The 18,078-nt window shown below is 41.0% G+C and overlaps 2 protein-coding genes across 5 annotated transcripts; one reads left to right on the forward strand and one right to left on the reverse strand.

The window, feature by feature from the left end:
* Window positions 1-1,033: 1,033 nt before the first annotated feature.
* atp5fa1 (ATP synthase F1 subunit alpha) lies at window positions 1,034-8,053 on the reverse strand. Its single transcript, XM_040158190.1, has 11 exons — window positions 7,916-8,053; window positions 5,483-5,558; window positions 5,143-5,312; window positions 4,586-4,759; window positions 3,869-4,035; window positions 2,413-2,713; window positions 2,049-2,273; window positions 1,863-1,970; window positions 1,630-1,774; window positions 1,362-1,512; window positions 1,034-1,266 (listed from the first exon to the last, which is right to left on the reverse strand). The coding sequence occupies exons 1-11, from the start codon at window positions 7,973-7,975 to the stop codon at window positions 1,188-1,190; spliced, it is 1,656 nt and encodes a 551-aa protein (XP_040014124.1). The 5' UTR covers window positions 7,976-8,053; the 3' UTR covers window positions 1,034-1,187.
* A 1,330-nt stretch (window positions 8,054-9,383) lies between these two features.
* On the forward strand, window positions 9,384-17,851 carry c20h18orf25 (chromosome 20 C18orf25 homolog). 4 transcript variants are annotated; one of them, XM_040157205.1, is made up of 5 exons: window positions 9,391-9,650; window positions 10,614-11,519; window positions 16,498-16,668; window positions 17,133-17,247; window positions 17,377-17,851. In XM_040157205.1, the coding sequence occupies exons 2-5, from the start codon at window positions 10,682-10,684 to the stop codon at window positions 17,564-17,566; spliced, it is 1,314 nt and encodes a 437-aa protein (XP_040013139.1). In that variant the 5' UTR covers window positions 9,391-9,650; window positions 10,614-10,681; the 3' UTR covers window positions 17,567-17,851. The 4 variants fall into 4 exon arrangements, with proteins under 4 accessions (XP_040013140.1, XP_040013139.1, XP_040013138.1 ...); XM_040157204.1 differs by having other exon boundaries at window positions 10,617-11,519; XM_040157207.1 differs by lacking the exon at window positions 16,498-16,668 and having other exon boundaries at window positions 9,395-9,650; window positions 10,617-11,519.
* The last annotated feature ends 227 nt before the right edge of the window (window positions 17,852-18,078 follow it).

Genomic DNA, 18,078 nt, shown 5'->3' on the forward strand with positions numbered 1-18,078 from the left:
GGAATTTCCACTAAATACCAGGATTCAGTGTCAGTACAGAACACTGAGGACTTCAAACCAAAGGCAGAACATGAGGTTAAGACGACATTTGTCAGTTTAAGCATGATGTAATTGCTTATTCCATCAAAACACGTTATAGAAGTGTTTTGGGATGGTTTCTTTGATTTACACAGGTCATGTGCTACAACTCACCAGCAGAGGGCGCTGTAGCGCGGTTGTTTTGTGGGTTTTATGCTGCATAAATGAACACACACAAGTAAATAACTCATGATCCTGAGCCTTTGCTATAGGCTTATACTATGAGATATTAATCTAATTTAAATCTTAATGGCAGCTTTTTATAAATACAATATAGCGAAAAGACTTAGCTATTAAGAGGCAACCTTTCAAGTAGATGACAAGCAAAAATAATCCGGCCAAGTATGACATGAAAGCTAGCCACCACAAACCTCATGCAGTATTGAAGCCATTCCATACATGTAAGAAATGTTTTTTATTTATTTTTTTTATAAAAGGCCCCAGTAAGCCCTTCACCTGATTCTTCACTTCTATATTTTCTGGGCAAATGGAAAATAATGCCACTAACTTTGTTTGCAAGTTGTTGTGAGCGTTTCATGAATGCCCTCAGACATTTACTTTGTCATGATTTAAAAAGGTTAAGAATGTAAGTTTGGACAATATGATCAAAAATGGAATTAAGTCTAGCCTAGTGCCAACTGTCAGTCAACAACCATGTATACATAAATGAAAAGCTCATTTACATCAAACTGGCTTTTGAATGGCTTGCGGGACATTTTTAGTTTTGATGACAACACAGCAGCACGCCACCTGCTTCTTAGTTGTTTGGCTAAACAAATCAGAGCCGGGATTTTGAGAAATAGTTCAGGGGCGTGGCTGTGAACTACATATCAGCAATGGTGTCTGTATTTTTACTGCGTTATGTGATCAGTAGGAATGGCAAATTGTTGAGTGAGAAAACATATGAGCCGCACCACCAGAGAAGTTGCCCCAAACGCCAAAAGAGGCAATAAAGTCAATTAGTTGGAATACTTTATTCTCCCTTTAGAGATATCTGTACATTAAAGATCAAGTGCCACTTGAATTTTTTCATAGTTCAAGTTCATAGAAAGTAAAACCGACGCTGCACTACGCAGACATTGAAAACAACCAGACCAAACAGCGTCACTTTACTCGAAGCTGGAGAGGAAATTCAACACAATCTGCTTGAGCTTGGCATCGGATGCCTCAGAGATTTTGCCATCAGCTCTGCAATGAAGAGAAGATTGGTTACAATGCATATGCATACATAAATTACAATCCAAAAACCACACATGCTGCTCTCTCAAAGCTCTTTAACCTACCTAATTGCTGCCAGCAGGTCTTGGTGCTGGCTCAGTATGTGCTGCAGGAACGCCTTCTCAAACTTGGTGATCTTGCTAGGCTCCATTTTGTCCAGGTGTCCCCTCACACCAGCATAAATGACTGTCACCTGTTCTTCAATAGCCATGGGAGCTGAAAGACAAAAGTATACAGGGACAGCAGTTACGACAGCTCTAGAATGGACGCATTTCCTGAAAGATGTGTCTGCTCTCTCCATTTTCAGCACTGAAATGAACAGTAAATACTCACAGTACTGCCCCTGTTTGAGGAGCTCAGTCAGGCGAACGCCACGGTTCAGCAGCTGCTGAGTGGCAGCGTCCAAGTCAGAACCAAACTGAGCGAAGGCAGCCACCTCACGGTACTGGGCCAGCTCCAGCTTCATGGTACCGGCCACCTGATGATGGACAGAAATCAGTAAGTTAGAATTAAAGACATTAATTGTGACATCCCCTGGGAGACGGGTGATCACAAGCGAGACTGACCTGCTTCATGGCCCTGGTCTGGGCTGCAGAGCCGACACGTGACACGGACAGACCGACATTGATGGCTGGACGAATACCCTTGTAGAACAGCTCAGTCTCCAAGAAGATCTGGGCGAGGAAACAGCATTTAGATAATGGTTCAGGATTTCTCTTGTGATGCAGTATGACCACAAGACACACACTCACCTGTCCGTCTGTGATGGAGATGACATTAGTTGGAATGTAGGCCGAAACGTCGCCAGCCTGTGTCTCGATAACGGGAAGGGCTGTGAGGGAGCCGCCGCCGAAGTTGTCGTTCATCTTAGCAGCTCTCTCCAGCAGACGGGAATGCAAGTAGAAGACGTCTCCTGGGTAAGCCTCACGACCGGGGGGGCGACGGAGCAGCAGGGACATCTGACGGTAGGCGACGGCCTGCAGAAAGATGAGACATGAGGCTAGGTTTAACTCCAAACTAAACCTTCATAGAATTATTTACAGCAACTGGGTTTCTAGGTGGTATAAATCCCCTCCAACAATCAGATTCAAGTAAAAATAAAATAAAAAAACTCGCCTGCTTGGACAGATCGTCGTAGATGATCAGGGCGTGCTTGCCGTTGTCTCTGAAGTACTCTCCCATGGAGCAGCCGGAGTAGGGAGCCAGGTACTGCAGCGGAGCGGCATCAGAGGCAGTAGCAGATACCACGATGGTGTACTTCATGGCGTCGGCATCGGTGAGCCTCTTCACCAGCTGAGCCACTGTGGATCTCTTCTGGCCGATGGCGACGTAGATGCAATACAGCTTCTTCTTCTCATCAGTTCCTTCGTTGAAGCGCTTCTGGTTGATGATTGTGTCAATGGCAATGGCGGTTTTGCTGCAACACAAATTAAAAGACTAATCACTGTGGATACAGCGACAAATCCGTGTTGTACATAAGTGATTTTCAATCTTGTGCTTTGAGGCCCAATATTCTGAAGGTTTAAATTTTCTAACTGTGGCCAGGGCCTTTATTTACCTGAGTTGCAGGGAGAACCAGACCTTTACTGGGACAGGATTATATGAGAGAGAGAGACTTATTTCTAACTTCCCCTGTTCCCCAGTTGATACAAACTTAACACTTCCCTCCGCGTTTACCTTTTGTCTGGATAAATTCAGTACAATGTCCATTTCCACAGCTCTCATTCCAATTAGTGCAACAAGAATCTCCTCAGGTGTTCCTCTTTGCCTTTTTCCCTGAACAATGCTAAGCTACCGTTAAGGAAAACATCAGGAAGTGATTTTGCTGAACGTAGCCTCACATCGATCAGGAGTAAGGCAAAGAAGAATCGACCGGAATTAATTATAGCGTCAAAATATTATTTCTGTTAAAAAAAGAGAAACTCAGAGTAGTCAAGTGGAGAGTATAACATGACATTGATGATGTAATGAATAAAGGAAAGTACATTATACTAAAATGTACCTTGTGAGCTTCTGTAGTAGGTTACAATTGCCTTGATGTTCGTTTCTTTGTTTGCGCTACCATTGCCCCTGGCTATAATTTGAGACTCAGCCATTATTTGAATTAGGGCTTTTATATGAGAATTTAATCTTATTAAAAATCACTGCACCACCTTAAAGTGAAGTTCATTTGAAAGTTTTAAAAGAAAACAAATCACAGACGGGAAAAACACTCAGATTATAAAATAATAAAATCAGTTTCACAGAATTTATAAGACAACTATGATTAAACTACAACTACATAAAATAGAACTCATATCCAACATGCACTATTGTTTATTCATGTGTCAATATTCAAATGTAAAACAGTCATGAACTGACAAAAGCCTGAACCACCAGAAATCAGAACGATTAGAACTTAGAATAACATACTGCCATAAGATATATAATGATATCTTTCCTTATAGATTATTTATTCCACCCCTTGTCAGCATTAGCACTTCCACTGCCGTAACATGATTTCAATGGCACCAGAGATAACATCAAATGCTACCATGTGTTCAAGTATTCACTTTGAGCAGAATCCTCTTACCCAGTCTGCCTGTCTCCAATGATGAGCTCACGCTGTCCACGACCAATGGGGACCAAGCTGTCCACGGCTTTGATGCCGGTCTGCATGGGCTCCCTCACAGAGATACGGGGGATGATACCAGGGGCCTTCAGACCCACGCGCCTGCGGACCTTGGAGCCAAGGGGGCCCTGTGAGGAAAATAGTGGAAGAAAAAGCAAATGGGTGCTGTCATCTAATTTCTTATCTAATTTCTTATCTATAGCATGTGGCCAGAACTCCCTGTTAACTAGACTTGAAAACATTAGTTGATTAACTGGTAAGTTGCTTGACAGAAAACTGATCAGCAACTATTTTGATGATTAATTAATCATTTTTAATAATTTTTTAAGCAAAAAGGTCTTCTCTCTCTTATTCTAAGTATCTCAAATTTGAGGATTTACTGCTTTTCTTTGTCATATATGGAAGTAAACTGAATACATTAAAAACGTTTGGACTGTTGGTCGGATTAAAAAATAATCTTTTTCACCTTGGACTGAGAAATGACAACAGGAATTTTTCACTATTTTCTGACATTTTAAAGATAAACAATTAACTGATTGAGAAAAGAATCATCAGAATAACTGATAATGAAAAAAAAGGTTAGTCGCAACCCTACTGTCTACCTCATGCTAATATAATAACCCAAGAGGGAAATTAATGAACATGGAAACAGTGAAATGCAGTTAATTCTGTCATTACCTTTCCATCAATGGCATTTCCCAGAGCATCGACAACACGGCCCAGGAGCTCTTCACCAACAGGAACATCTACAATGGCACCTGTCCTCTTGACAATATCCCCCTCCTTGATCAGCTTGTCGTTACCAAACACCACAACACCAACGTTGTCGGGCTCCAAATTCAGAGACATGCCCTGGAGAAGAGAAGAAACAACAGTTGCTTTCACATGTCAATGGTATCAACTTCCTTCTATTTAATAATCCAGATATACTGAGTTTGATATATTAACAACAGTCATCTATAAAAGTATATTTACGCATGTACAAGCAGTGATTTATATTGGTGACCAAGGAGTAGTGGCTTTGTACTTTACTCAAGGGCCTATGGCCACAGTTTCAGAGAAAGTACAGAGTATTGTCATTGGCCAGTTACCTTTGACTACAAATCATTTAGCAGAAGCAGGTTAAGCAAATACTGTCAGTGGCTTTCAAATCCAATCTTCTCAAACGTCCAAGCTGCACCGTCAACCCATTCTGTGCAGATGTCAGTATCCAAGCCAAAGGTCATCAGTCTTACCTTGAGACCAGAGGAGAACTCCACCATCTCCTCAGCCTGTACGTTCCTAAGACCGTACACTCTGGCAATGCCATCACCGATGGACAGCACGCGACCAGTCTCTTCCAAATCAGCACTGGTGTCAGCGCCAAGGATCTTCTCCTCCAGAATGGATGATACCTCCGCCGTGCCTTTAATATATGTAAAGTGTTAACAGAGCAAACTCCACAAAAAAAACCACCAAAAAAACCCTTAAATTATATAGATGAGTCATACTCTTGATATTTGGAAACCTAATAATGTGAGCAATCAATTTATTTTGTTTCGCAGTAGGCCAATACAAGTTTCCTGAAATACTGACCTGTCTTCTGCAGCCATGGACGAGTGGTGTGTAGATTCTTGGCTCCTACACATGCTGCAGCGACGTTCTTGGATACCTTTATGGCAATGGAAAGCAGTAAAGGAATAGATTTTATCCGATCCCAATAAATGCATCCTTTCCAAGTTATCCGAATCCAACACATACACTTATACAGTTTATTAGGTATACCCAGGCAGAACTAATGCAGTGTAATACACGGCCCCGGATGAAACTTATGCTGTCTTGTAGGGATCTTCTATCTGGATGAAATAGATCATCTGTTAGTTGGGCACTAAAAAAAAGATTTTTTTTTAACCCATTTTCCAAGTTGCGACTACATTTCAACTTTTCAAACAAAAGATGGTGGCCTGAAATGACACATCTTTGCTTAATTTATACAATGTGAACCAACTTGGAAAACAGATTAAAACCCTTTTTTGAATTGAGCAGAATTTTTACCTCCATCCACCTTGTTATAAGTTGTGTTCGAGGATTCTGGAAGCACCTTCATAGCAGCGCTAAGTGGTGTTAAACCGCCTTCTGAGTTTTTCAAACCCTTACATGATTCTATTTTTCAGAGGAATGGATGCTCTGCTGTGCGAATCAATCAAACTAAATCAACAGTGCAAACTCGGTCTAAGGCCAATATAGGGAGGATATGAGCTGTTTCTATATACACTACATTGTAAATTCTTATTAGCAAATCTATATTAGGACCCTATTTATAAAGAATAACCTTTCTAATATACATACATTTCCAGTTTATTTAGGTACACCTTGCTTACACTAAAACTTTCTAATACAACTGTCCTGAAATAAATCCTCCCTTCATGAAGGTAATGATGTTTATTTTGATGAAACTGTTTAAAAGATGTGTTGATTCAACTGTATGATCCTTTTGGAGGATGAATCTTGCGGTGCTGCTGAACTGTACTGCATTATACTGAGAGGTGTTCCTGTTGTTAACCTACCCTCATTGATATAAATGGGGCAGACAAAATAAATCTGGGTTTGTTTAATGTCACACAGAATGAAATGTAAGACCTTTTTCACAGTCAGACCATCCAAAGAATGAAAGTATGATAGAAAACCAGCAGGTACGATATCGCCTAGAATTATCATGATATGACATTTTTTGTAGTACTTCCCAGCAGTTTATAACAACAACAACTGCTAATGATATAATGAAATAATTATATCCATGTATCCCGCATAAGCAGCATAAAATGGATAGATGGATTAGCCAATTAAAAATGACAAATTGATTAATTTAAGTTATCGCTTTGATACACAGGAAGATCATTGTCTCGACAGGAAGATCATTGTCTCGTAATGAGCAAGCCATGACAATGATCTTCCTAGCTACTGTAGCTAGCAGTAGTGACAATGGGTCTGATGGTGCTGACAGAAACTCCAAAAAAAATTTTTTTTATCTATCTATATACACACATACACACATATATATATATATATATATATATATAGATATATATATAGATATATAGATATATATATATATATATATATATATATATAGATATATATATATATATATATATATATAGATATATAGAGATATAGAGAGAGAGAGAGAGAGAGAGAGAGAGAGACATATTTTAAAAAATCTTTGTTGATAAGACTTTTTTTATACTATTTTTTTTTCCAGGAAATTGAATTCAATGCTTTTTAAAACTTTAAGACCACCAGAAACCCTGAGAATGTCATTATAACACAATACAGTTCAACAGCACCACAAATAACCACACAGTTGATTAAACAACTCTTAAGAACACCTTTGACAAGGACATTATAATCTCCATGAATATGGGACTTATTGCAGGCCCGTTACATTAGACTGCATTAGTTTTAGGTAGCTTTGCCTAATAAACTGGTAACTGACTGTATGAAGACATTTGATAAAGGCCCCTGGCCGTGCAGTCTGCAGTGTCACAGGACAGTCCTGATCAATGACACACAAGAGAAGGAAAAATACAATATCCAGCCCTATTTCAACCCATATACAAACAGCAGTCAAATATACTTTACTGCAAAGCTTCACCTGAAACATGCATTTGCAGTGAAACGCTGGCGTGCGGCGCGAGACAAACCTGACCTTCAATAGCAAATTACATTTCTGCACTTTAGCTTAGACATATCTGTCGACAATGAAAGTGCATCACATGGACCAGAGATTAATTTTAGCGTCTAGTCACCCTTACTAATGTTCTGTACTATCTTGAAGGCGGCTTGTTCCCCACTGTTAGCATTTGCGGACGTTAACAGCGGGGAACTAGCACTGTGAAGGGCCCGGTGTCCTCCGGTGCAAAGACGTGTGAATGCACAACGCCGCCATGGCTTTTCGGGTGAATAAATTCCGTCTTTCGCGAACGAAGTCGACACAAATCGAAACATAAAGCAGCTACAGATGCTTACAAATCCAGCCCGTCGAGGAAGGGTGCGGGCGAGAGCCGCTGCGACGCGAACTGACAACATCTCGGTGTTTTCGGTGTGTGTCCTGCTCCCGGAGCGGAGAGAGAAGGATGGCGGACACGGCGGCCGATTTGTAGAAAGGTCACCGTGACCCGGTAGTACTTCAAAATAAAATACCTTCTTTTTTTCTCTCTTTGTTATTATTATTATTATTATTATTATTACTATTTTTGTTTCGTTTCCTTCTACAAATGATTATGTTGTGGAACACCGGTTGGATCATAATTGTATTAATAAATGGAAAATGAAATACATAAATAAGTGATGAATTCTAGGACATTCAATAATAAAATATCAAATAAAAAAAATGAATACACCTCCATAAATAAATGAGAAGGAAAGGTAAATATGAAATAAAAATAACCCATTCGTTAAAATAATTTATTTATTTTTAAGTCATTTATAGTTGTTGCCACTCTGGTCTTTGATAAAATATAGCTGAACATACTTATCAAGATCTAGCTAAGTAATTTTCCAGTAAAATGTATCAACATGTGTCTATTAGATTTTATTTACAATTCATTTACACATCATTGCTCCAGATTTAAGAGTTACCCCAAAAACATAGATTGATTTAACGAAAAACAAACAAACAAACAACTGCTTTATCACCTGATCTTGAGGTCTTGTCTAAAAAAATAATGATCCTAAAACTAGGATCATTATTTTTTTAGTTTACATTGAGCGCATTTGTTGTAAAGTTGTGTTTATCAAACCACTTTTTTTTATTCTATAATTAGTTTTTCTGTAATTAACACACAGAAAACCTTGGGCAAGATATTATTCCATCATGGAAGTTCTGCAAGGCTGCGACGAACAGTTTTTTTTTCATTACCAGTATATGTGTCAGTTATTTTCTTTATTAATCGATTGTCTGTTAACAGTGTCCAAAGCCCATGTTAATATTGCTGTTGTTCAGCAAGAAGCCAAAGATGTTGAGTCCTAGAAACCTGGGAGACTGGCAAATATCCACGTGTGAAGCTGGTGAAAGTGAATTTTGGGCATTTATTAAAATTCTGTCCAATCAATGACTCATCATTTCAGCTCCAGAATACTGGTTGGTTTCAGTTGGGGTTGATAGGGGCCCAGGAACAAATTTTTCACCCCAGGGTCCTCCCGGAAGTTAATCCGGCCATGTCTGGGCCAGTAGTTCGGGTTACTCGGCTGCTTTGTCCCTGCTGCCTGTATTTTTTTTTTTTTTTTTGGTTCAACCCAGTTCAGATGAAACCATGCGCACTTCCGTACTGCTTGGGGATAGGGCTTCGTTCGTTCTGTCAAGGCTTCGTCATACGGAAGTGGGCGTGGTTTCCAAACTGGGGCTGGAAAAAAGATAACCCCCCCCCTGCTTGTCCTGCGGTACTTTCTCACCCTGTAGTACTAATGTCCGACCGCGGGGGCGCTCGGCCATCGAGAACAGGCCGGAAATGGCGCATGTAGCTTTGTGAACGGCTGATGGAGACATTTTAAAATAAACAGACAGCTAGCCGCTAACGGCTAAGAGGTCTCGCAAAGGTGCGAGCGCACTGCGCCAAATCACGTTGAAATTCTTCCAAGTTTTATAGAATTGAAGTATATTTTGCAGGGCATTGTTTATGCATCGTAAATCAAAAAGACTACAAATTACCGAAGATGTCGAAAAGTCTGACACTGGGAAACGAAGATTATAACTAACGCCGCGGTAAGTTGTAACCAGCGCAGCCGATTTTAAATGCTAAGTTCCTGAGATAACGTTAGCTGTTAGCTGCCGACAATATCCTGCCTGTTACACCTCTGGTTGACTAGATACTGCTTCCATTTATAGGATCTTGCGAGGCAGCTGTCTTGTAACCTGAATATTTTTCCAAAACTTGTCGTGTTCTTCTCGCCAAGTTTCGGGAGTTCACGGTTATGACCGAGGTTAGCTTCACTACGCAGCTAAAAGTAATGTCTGGATCCGAGCCTGTATTAGCCGCAGCTAGCCGCAGACACAACTAACTAAGTCATTCATTCAGGCACAAATAAATATCTCAGTGTACACAATACTTAGTGTAATGTGGCTGAAGAGGTTTAACAGACATTCGTGAAATCGTTATCAGGCTGTGTGAGACGTAAAAGTAGATTAAATTGCAAAGTAAAAGTAACGTTAATTCCTTTTAGAAAACTAGCCAACGTTAATTGTTTACCAACAATACCGATAAAGGGACATTTCTGGCCAGAATTTTGCTATATTTAATTGGATCATTTGTTGCATTTGTTATTAACATTTATGCTACACGTTAACCCAGTACAAAATGCACAAAATAAAAAATCAGTGTAGAAATGTTTCATTTTGGGGCCTTTATGGTTATGATAATAATTCTGAATGACCACCATAGTTAATAATGCCCTTAAATACTGTCAAATTAGACCTTGAAAGTAATGGTAAAGTTCTTGTATTTGATACTTACTATAATTATTGTTTATAATTTGCAGTTTTCTATTCCATACTTGGTCTTCGATGTACTCAGCTCAGATGCAGAAAGGCAGGGTGGAAGCACAGTTTAAAAACAACTTTTACTGCACTGAATGTTTGCCTAATAAAGATAGTTATTATTGCCCATTCTCTGGCATCCATCATGTTAAAAAGATTTAGAATGTGATTTGAAATCAGTTTTTCTCCCAGCAGGTGAGCTCCTGTCCAGGCACATTGGTCCATGTTTGTTGGACCTCTGGGCTCTGGGCTCAACTAGCATGAAGATGGCTGATTCAGAGAAGGCAGAGGAATTTGTGGATGCTGAGTGCCCCCCAGAGTGCCTTGACGAAGCACAATCAGCCACGGTTTCTGTTCAGGGAGAGCAGGATGAGCATCTGAAAACAGAGACCACCACCAGTACCAGCTCACCACCAAGGGAAAAGGAGGCAGACAGCCCCTTGCATACAGAGGGTGAGCAGAGTCTCCTCTCCATGCCATTCCTGATGAAAGAGCTCCGCCGTGACTCCCCAGAGTCCCAGCATGCCTCTACAGGGAGTGACAAGCCTGTGTCTCGACATATATATGAGAGTGACTCCTCAAACCCCTGCATGCTCTCCCCTTCATCCAGTGGCCACCTTGCTGACTCAGACACACTCTCCTCAGGCGAAGAAGGTGCTGCTCCTCCTGTAGGAGATGATGAAGAAGGCAGCATGGAAGCTGTAAATGATCCTGGGCAGGCAGCAGGAAAGCAAACATCTGCCACGGCGACAGGGGGGAGGAAATCTCGGCGGTCACGTTCAGAGAGCGAGATGCCTCCCAATGCAATGGCTGCAAAGAAAAATCGCTGCCAGCCCACCATGGTAGCAGCAGGAGGGCAGGAAAAACAAACCAATGGCAAGCTGGCGAAAGTGAAAGGTCATCGAAGCCAGAAACACAAGGAGCGTATGCGTTTGCTGAGGCAAAAACGAGAGGCAGCAGCACGGAAGAAGTATAACCTGCTGCAGGACAGCAGTACGAGTGACAGCGAGCTCACATGTGACTCCAGCACCAGCACCTCTGAGGATGAGGATGATGACACTTCAGGAGGTAGCAAGACAATCAAGACAGATATTCCAGGTAACAATCAGTGTTCACAATACATGCCTTTTGCTCAGCACTGCCGCCCCTGTCCAGGGTAACAGTAGCAGCAGCCACTTAAATATCCCTTGTAAAATGCTATCACATTGTAATGAAAAGACACATAGTCCAACAGTGAATGAAAATCAAAATAATTTGTCATCAGAGTCAAGCACAGATCATAACAATAAGAGGCTGCTCGTATGACTTCAAATTATCAGGTAAACCAAAACAAAATTGATGACTTGCCACATATAGTACAAACATGTCATGGGGCTGGCCAAAGCCTTTGTAATATCAAATCAATACAAGCACTGCTTTGTCTGTGTTTGTTTTATCAGTCTTTCTATTTTTTGTTATTTTCTCACTCATCTGTCTTCATTCACCCTATCTTTAGAGACTTAGATTGTATGTTTAGGAGGTCCTATGCCCAGTCACCTGTAGTAATACAATGTGTTTTGTTGGAACTTTGTATCATCATTTGCATGCGGGGGAAATCTAGTGGACATTTTTCAACTCATGGAATGATATAGACAGAGCTGTGTTACCCTAACCCATATCATGAGTTCTGCAATTCAACAATGGAGCCATTTACATCCCCAGCCTTGACTGTAAATAGAGGATGCTGTATATGATCTCACTGTGTTAGTCTGATTTGCAAGGCTATGCAGCAACTGTCCAGCATTGATGTTCTGTAGAAATATAACCTCATACCAGAGAGTTTAGACTCAAAGTCATATTTAGTGTGCCGTTATATCAGAATGCATACAAGTCAATTTAAAAGATTTATATAATCTTTTCTGTTGAGGGACGTTTAGTGATTGTCTATATCATCTGAAGGCTACCGGGCATTTAGTATCCTTCTTTTCTGTCTCTGCCTGCAGCTTTTAAATTTTCCTTAGGGCTATTGTACTCTTCATTCTGCCTACACAGGAGGATATGAAGCTTTTTAAAATTGCAAACAGGTGTTTCTTTTCTCTATAATGGACTCTGTAGCACCTTTTTGAGAATTCATATAGATCTTGTCTCAGCAACTATCGACACATTAATGCATATACAGCTCTGACTGAGGATGTTTGTGCTGTAAACTAAACTCAGGAACAGAAGTGTCTAACAAGAATAAACAATGGCAGACAAACAATGACAGTATTGTCTGCTTGCACACCGGCCCAATGTTTTTTCCCTTTAGTTAATCTAATGTTTCCTGATGGTTGTAGAAATCTCTTGGGTGAGTTGAGTTCTCTATAAGTACCTACCGTTTGGGTGATATTTACAGGCCCACTGCCTGATGATGATGTAGGAGAAGTAACTTTGTTTACTTTAGGCTGATTGTTTACCTGCAATTGTGTTTCTTAGAGTATAATCTATTGGATTGGTTCTAGTAGGCAGTTTTTACGTTCCATTAAATTTAAGATTTAGCTTGTGTGTCAAGGTTTTGTTTAATAAATTGTTTTTTAGGTCACTTATTCTCTTTCGACAGTGGAACTACTTTATCTAGTCTTAGACTTTTGATCAGGAGCTTTATGCAGGAATTATAACAAAGATGATTGAAGTTTTAGAAGCAAATATAGTTAAACATATCTGTTGTCCTTGCGTCATAGATTCGTAATTTATGTAATTATCTTTAAATGGGTGTATTTACATCAAAGTCTCACCAGTTAACACATTTTCCAAACCATAGTCACTGAATCAGTCACCCGAGACATCCAGCTCCTTCCTTTAGGGATCCGTAGTACATAAAACGTTTCCAACCATTTTTACATCCCGCACACAGATTTGAGTGCTACAACTGCATGATGTAGTCCATCAGCATGAAAGAGTCGATCTGCACGTAACCAAAAACAAACTGTCATTTTCTCTTTAATACAAAAGTCCACCTCCGAAGCATGAAAGTGCTACTGTATTTTCTTATGGCTTGGCCTCAATGTCTTTAAAGCTGGCTTCAGACGTGCATCGGAGAGATCCAGAGTGGGCGCCCAGATTCATGGGCTGCTGGACAGCGGTTCGTGGGACAGGAACGGCATCGGCAGCGTTCTGGAGGAGGCCATGACGCGCTTTGCCGTGATGCAGCGCCAGACTGAGGAGCGCTTCCGCATCTGGATGGAAAAGCTTGCACACCTCGACTCGGACAACGACTCGTCCAAACGCTCAAGTGATGCCCTAGAGGGGCAGCAGCATCACTCCCAGGGGGCACGCCCGTCCCCTCCCAGTTCCTTTTTACCATCGTCAGAGTCTGCAGAGACTATGGCTGCCTACATGCTGGCACGAGAGAACAACAGTCTCACCCCCAACCCTATAAACAACAACATCCTACCTGAAGTGGTCACTCAGAATGGAAATCTAGGTGTTCCAGACCCTGGTCTCTTGAATGTTTAGATTTCCCATCTTTACTCCTTGCAGTCTCATACTTTGATCTTACCAAGTGTAGAATTAGTTGATGCAGAAAGCATGGCAATGGGTATTAATAGGTAAACGATGCGAGGTCACTAAACGGATACACCATCAACAGCAGCTGGGTCTGAGCTGGTCATTTGAAATTGACTGTGCAGACCTGAGGCCCAGTGCATCTGCTGGCACTGAATCACTGTGAGATTTGACATTCATTCAATAATTCAACTCACCTGTTTGATTTCTGCAGCATCTGTGACACGGACACGGGGCATATCTCAATAGATTGTTGAGTCAGGGCTCTTATTGTACTGCTTATTGTATGGCTTGTTTGTTTTTGTTTACTGGCTGTACACACACATACGCACGCACACACAAACACACACACAGAGTAGCTGATAATGTCATTCATGCAGAATGTACATTACAGCACCTGGGCAGCCATCATTACAGTGCTAGGTGGGGTGCTGCTGCTTAATAGCATGTGCCTTGTCATTCTGTTCTTATACTGGGAATGATGGATAAAGCATCATAGTACTATTTCTTTAGAAATCAGGTTCAACACCAACTACATAACCCTTCTTTCTCCTGAACTATGTTTGCACTTTGCTTGTAAATGGTTCAGGCGTTTTAAAATCTTGCGACAACCTTTATTTTGGTGGCATAGCTTTACTAACATCAAAACATTTAAACATAGATATGCCTATAAATAGAAACGCAATATAGACACCCACACGATTTCTTGCTTATTAAAATCATATGACTTAATTAGATTAGACGTGTTTACATTTTTTAATATTTGCCTTTCTGTTACATTTGCTGCTATTGCTGCCTGTGTGCAGTAAGAGGAAACTAGTGAGGGAGGTATGACTCCCAGTGTTTATTTTCAGTAGCCTATGTATAGATTATGGCCATCAGATAAGGAATGGATTCCTTTGCTGTGGCTATTGACTGCAATGTCAAGAGCCTCAAATCTTCACTCATATAATATTTGCCTAGTTAATTTTTATTTTTATTTTTCACTGGTCTGCCAGCTTGGCCTGTCTCTCCACAAGGCACTGCTTGTTCCACAGCTTGACTTTCAACTGAAAGCCCAGGCAACAAACTTACAGATACACAGCAGTAATACAGCTGCACTATAGTGCATGGCAATGTTTACTGATTTCCTAAAAATGGACTGATCTGGGTGATCAAGTGGCCTTCTCTGGTTCTGATCCTGTGGTCTTTGAGGTGGAAACGCTCCTCTTCGCCCACTCCTCAAAGTACTTTTACTGATGTGGATGCTAACACTATTGAACCATCACAGACATTGATGTAGGAATCTTTGGCCTAATCATATTTATAGTTAGGATGTTAAAACTGTTTTCTGTATGTATATATGTAGCCCTATTACAACACTTAAAGCTGATCGCATTGTCTCCCCACTTGTTTGCATGTGATTATATTAGTATGTAGAATGTGCAAGGCCAAATTAGTTTTCATCAGCAGCATGTGTGCAAGGTATAGCTTTGCTTGTGCTGATAAATGGTGACTGACAGACATTTTATCTATTTAGTTGTTTTCTCTTGGCCTGATGGTTTTATTTCAAATTGTGTGAATATTGGTGTTTTTGTTTCATGGTGCATAATTACTTTGCCATTTTGGGTTAAATGGATCTGACAACTGCTGTCCTGCATTTGTTGAAACTGAAATTACCTTTAAATCAACCGCTTTGTCAACATTTTAAAGAGAGCCTCGTGCATACAATCTCAAACTGTGTGCATTAAAAACATCACTAAGGACAGTCTGTTGTTTACCAAAGAGACTATCCTGGTTTACATTAGTTGGTTTTCTATCTTCAATACATGGCCTTTTACATTGGCACGTGCTCGGTTTCTTTGGTAACCCCTGGTACCTGCTCATTTCAGCCCAATCAGCTGTTCATAGGCAGCGTTCTCTCATAGTACTCACTGCCCAGGCAAACCCCCTCACACACACACACGTCTGGATAGAATTGTGTGTGCGTGTGTGTGTGTGTGTGCGTGTGTGTGTGTGTGTGTCTGTCTCCCAGGGACTCCTTTGACAGGGTAGAACAGATACATCTTCCAGCTCTTCCACAGTTATTCCGCTGTTGTTTGGCTTTTATTATCCCACTCCTTCGCTCACTGAGTAAGATTATGATGAAGTGTTTTGTAATGACCGTACTCTAGTGTTGTTTTATGTGAATGGCTGTTACTTTAAAAGCAATAAATGGAGAGAAAAAAAAAACACTTCTGCTTCAAAAGGTTTATTAACACACTGCAAACAGAACAACTCATAATATAAAAGCCTCACTAGCGTAGCTTTGGAAAGTTATGATAATATTATTCACAGTTGTAATTGTTGGTGTTTTACAGTAGAATGAGGGCTGTCAAACTGACTGAGCCAACATGTTTTATTTGACTTGGTGTAAACCTTTGCATCTGGTGAACTACGGTGTGTTTCCTTGTGTGTATTTTAGATGCTGCAACGAGCGGGACTGTGGATGCAGTGTCCAGTCTCTTGTCCAAACAGAGTCCCACTATTCCCAGGCATGATTTGAATAATGAAGTGTTTTCTTTGTTTTCTGCAGACGGGCCTCCAGTAGTGGGTCACTATGATATTTCAGACACTGATTCTAACCAGGAGAGTATGAGTATGGAGACAGTCCGGCCCACGGTGATAAAGCATGAGCTAAAAACACACAGAGGCCAGGATATGGCAGCTCACCCTGGGTGTGTAAGAGCTCTGAGCTCTATCTCAGGTCAGTTACAAACCCGGTGTATCTAAACTGATAATTTCCACTCCTCTCAGTGAAGACAGGACATTTAGAAAGCATGGGTATCATCAATAAGTGGGGAAAGCATCCTATTAATCAAAACAAGACGCCTTTGAAGTACTACTCTTCATCTCACACTCCGCTGGCTTGCATTTGGTGCCATTAAAAGTCTTGCTGCCTTGCTTCAAGACAAAAGAATTGACCTTTTATGACTGACTAGCCGGCATTGTCAAAACATGAATATAAAGTCCACAATTTGTGTTTTGTCCCAAGTGTCACTCCATGTTTATCCAGTCAGCTTTTCAAACACAAGTGTCAGATTCATCATTGTTTTTGTTCTTGTCTGTGTCAAAAGCAGCTGCAGTCTTCATGTGTCAGCAAGTCCTGAAGCTCTCCACTGCTCTGGCCCTCCTCACAATGTCTGACTCTGTTCCTCTTATTTGTTTCAGGCCACGTGGAGGCAGAGCTGTCGCACAAGGAGAGTTCTCAACACAGCAAGGGCCAGATTAACATTGCTTCATCTGACAGTGAGGTGGAAATTGTCGGAGTGCAAGAGAAACCACGGTAAAGACTTTAAGAGGGGAAACTTGATCTGTAAAAATTAATTTTTTACTGACAGTGTGAATACCACCCACCCATCCGGTTTTACAAATGAACTCAAATTTTTTTTGACTTTTTTGTGTCTAAATCCAGATGCGCCCACCCATGCGGAGGTGTGATAAAGAGTTTGTCCTCCTGGAAGGACAACTCAGTGGAGCAGTTAAACAGCACAAATCAACCACAGCTCTGGACTACTGTTTCCCCTCAGCCTAACTGGGTGTCCCCTCCTGAAGTGGTGGACCTCACACTGGACGAGGACACCGGACACAAATACCTACTTTAAACAACGTGTACACTGAAGACTGCTTATTTCTTCCTCTCACTCCTAATCCTCATCCCTCTTGCCTCGCCTCAATGTTACGGCCGAAATCCTTCCTTGAGTTGCAGCCTTGCCTGTAACCGCTTGTGGACTCTTTCTGCTCCAGAGCACTGTTTGTTTTTAACTTACTGTTGAACAATCATATGTATCAAAGCCATTCTGCTGACGTGATTCCCTGGTCTTGGCTTGTCAGCTATGAATTTAGTTGTAATAAAATGGCACAGCACTTCAAGTGCAGGTGGAAATGTACGTAAGAGTGATTTATCTGTTATTGATAGCAATATCCTCCCTTCATTTAATACCTCAGTTAGCCCTAGATAACGGATGTAGGTAGTCATTTTGTGTTGTGTGCTTGCAAGCTGTAAAGTGAAAATTTCAAGTTGCTGCTTGAGAGGAGGTCAGTATCACAATATGGCTGTTGACCCGTTTCACTACAGACTCTGAACAGCGTGTTTTCAGCCTGGATTCGGCATTTT

The sequence above is a fragment of the Xiphias gladius genome, chromosome 20 (assembly GCF_016859285.1).
Source record: "Xiphias gladius isolate SHS-SW01 ecotype Sanya breed wild chromosome 20, ASM1685928v1, whole genome shotgun sequence".
Classification (NCBI taxonomy): Eukaryota; Metazoa; Chordata; class Actinopteri; order Istiophoriformes; family Xiphiidae; genus Xiphias; species Xiphias gladius.

What these genes read in the sequence shown, in the direction of transcription:
- atp5fa1 (XM_040158190.1), bottom strand. Translation starts at nt 7,975, where the DNA reads ATGTTGTCAGTTCGCGTCGCAGCGGCTCTCGCCCGCACCCTTCCTCGA. An exon ending in ATTGGAGACAGGCAGACTGG is followed by an intron (nt 2,714 to 3,868) that starts GTAAGAGGATTC and finishes TTTGTGTTGCAG; the next exon opens with CAAAACCGCCATTGCCATTG. An exon ending in AGACCAGGGCCATGAAGCAG is followed by an intron (nt 1,775 to 1,862) that starts GTCAGTCTCGCT and finishes GTCCATCATCAG; the next exon opens with GTGGCCGGTACCATGAAGCT.
- c20h18orf25 (XM_040157205.1), top strand. Translation starts at nt 10,682, where the DNA reads ATGAAGATGGCTGATTCAGAGAAGGCAGAGGAATTTGTGGATGCTGAG. An exon ending in AATCAAGACAGATATTCCAG is followed by an intron (nt 11,520 to 16,497) that starts GTAACAATCAGT and finishes TGTTTTCTGCAG; the next exon opens with ACGGGCCTCCAGTAGTGGGT. An exon ending in AGCTCTGAGCTCTATCTCAG is followed by an intron (nt 16,669 to 17,132) that starts GTCAGTTACAAA and finishes TATTTGTTTCAG; the next exon opens with GCCACGTGGAGGCAGAGCTG.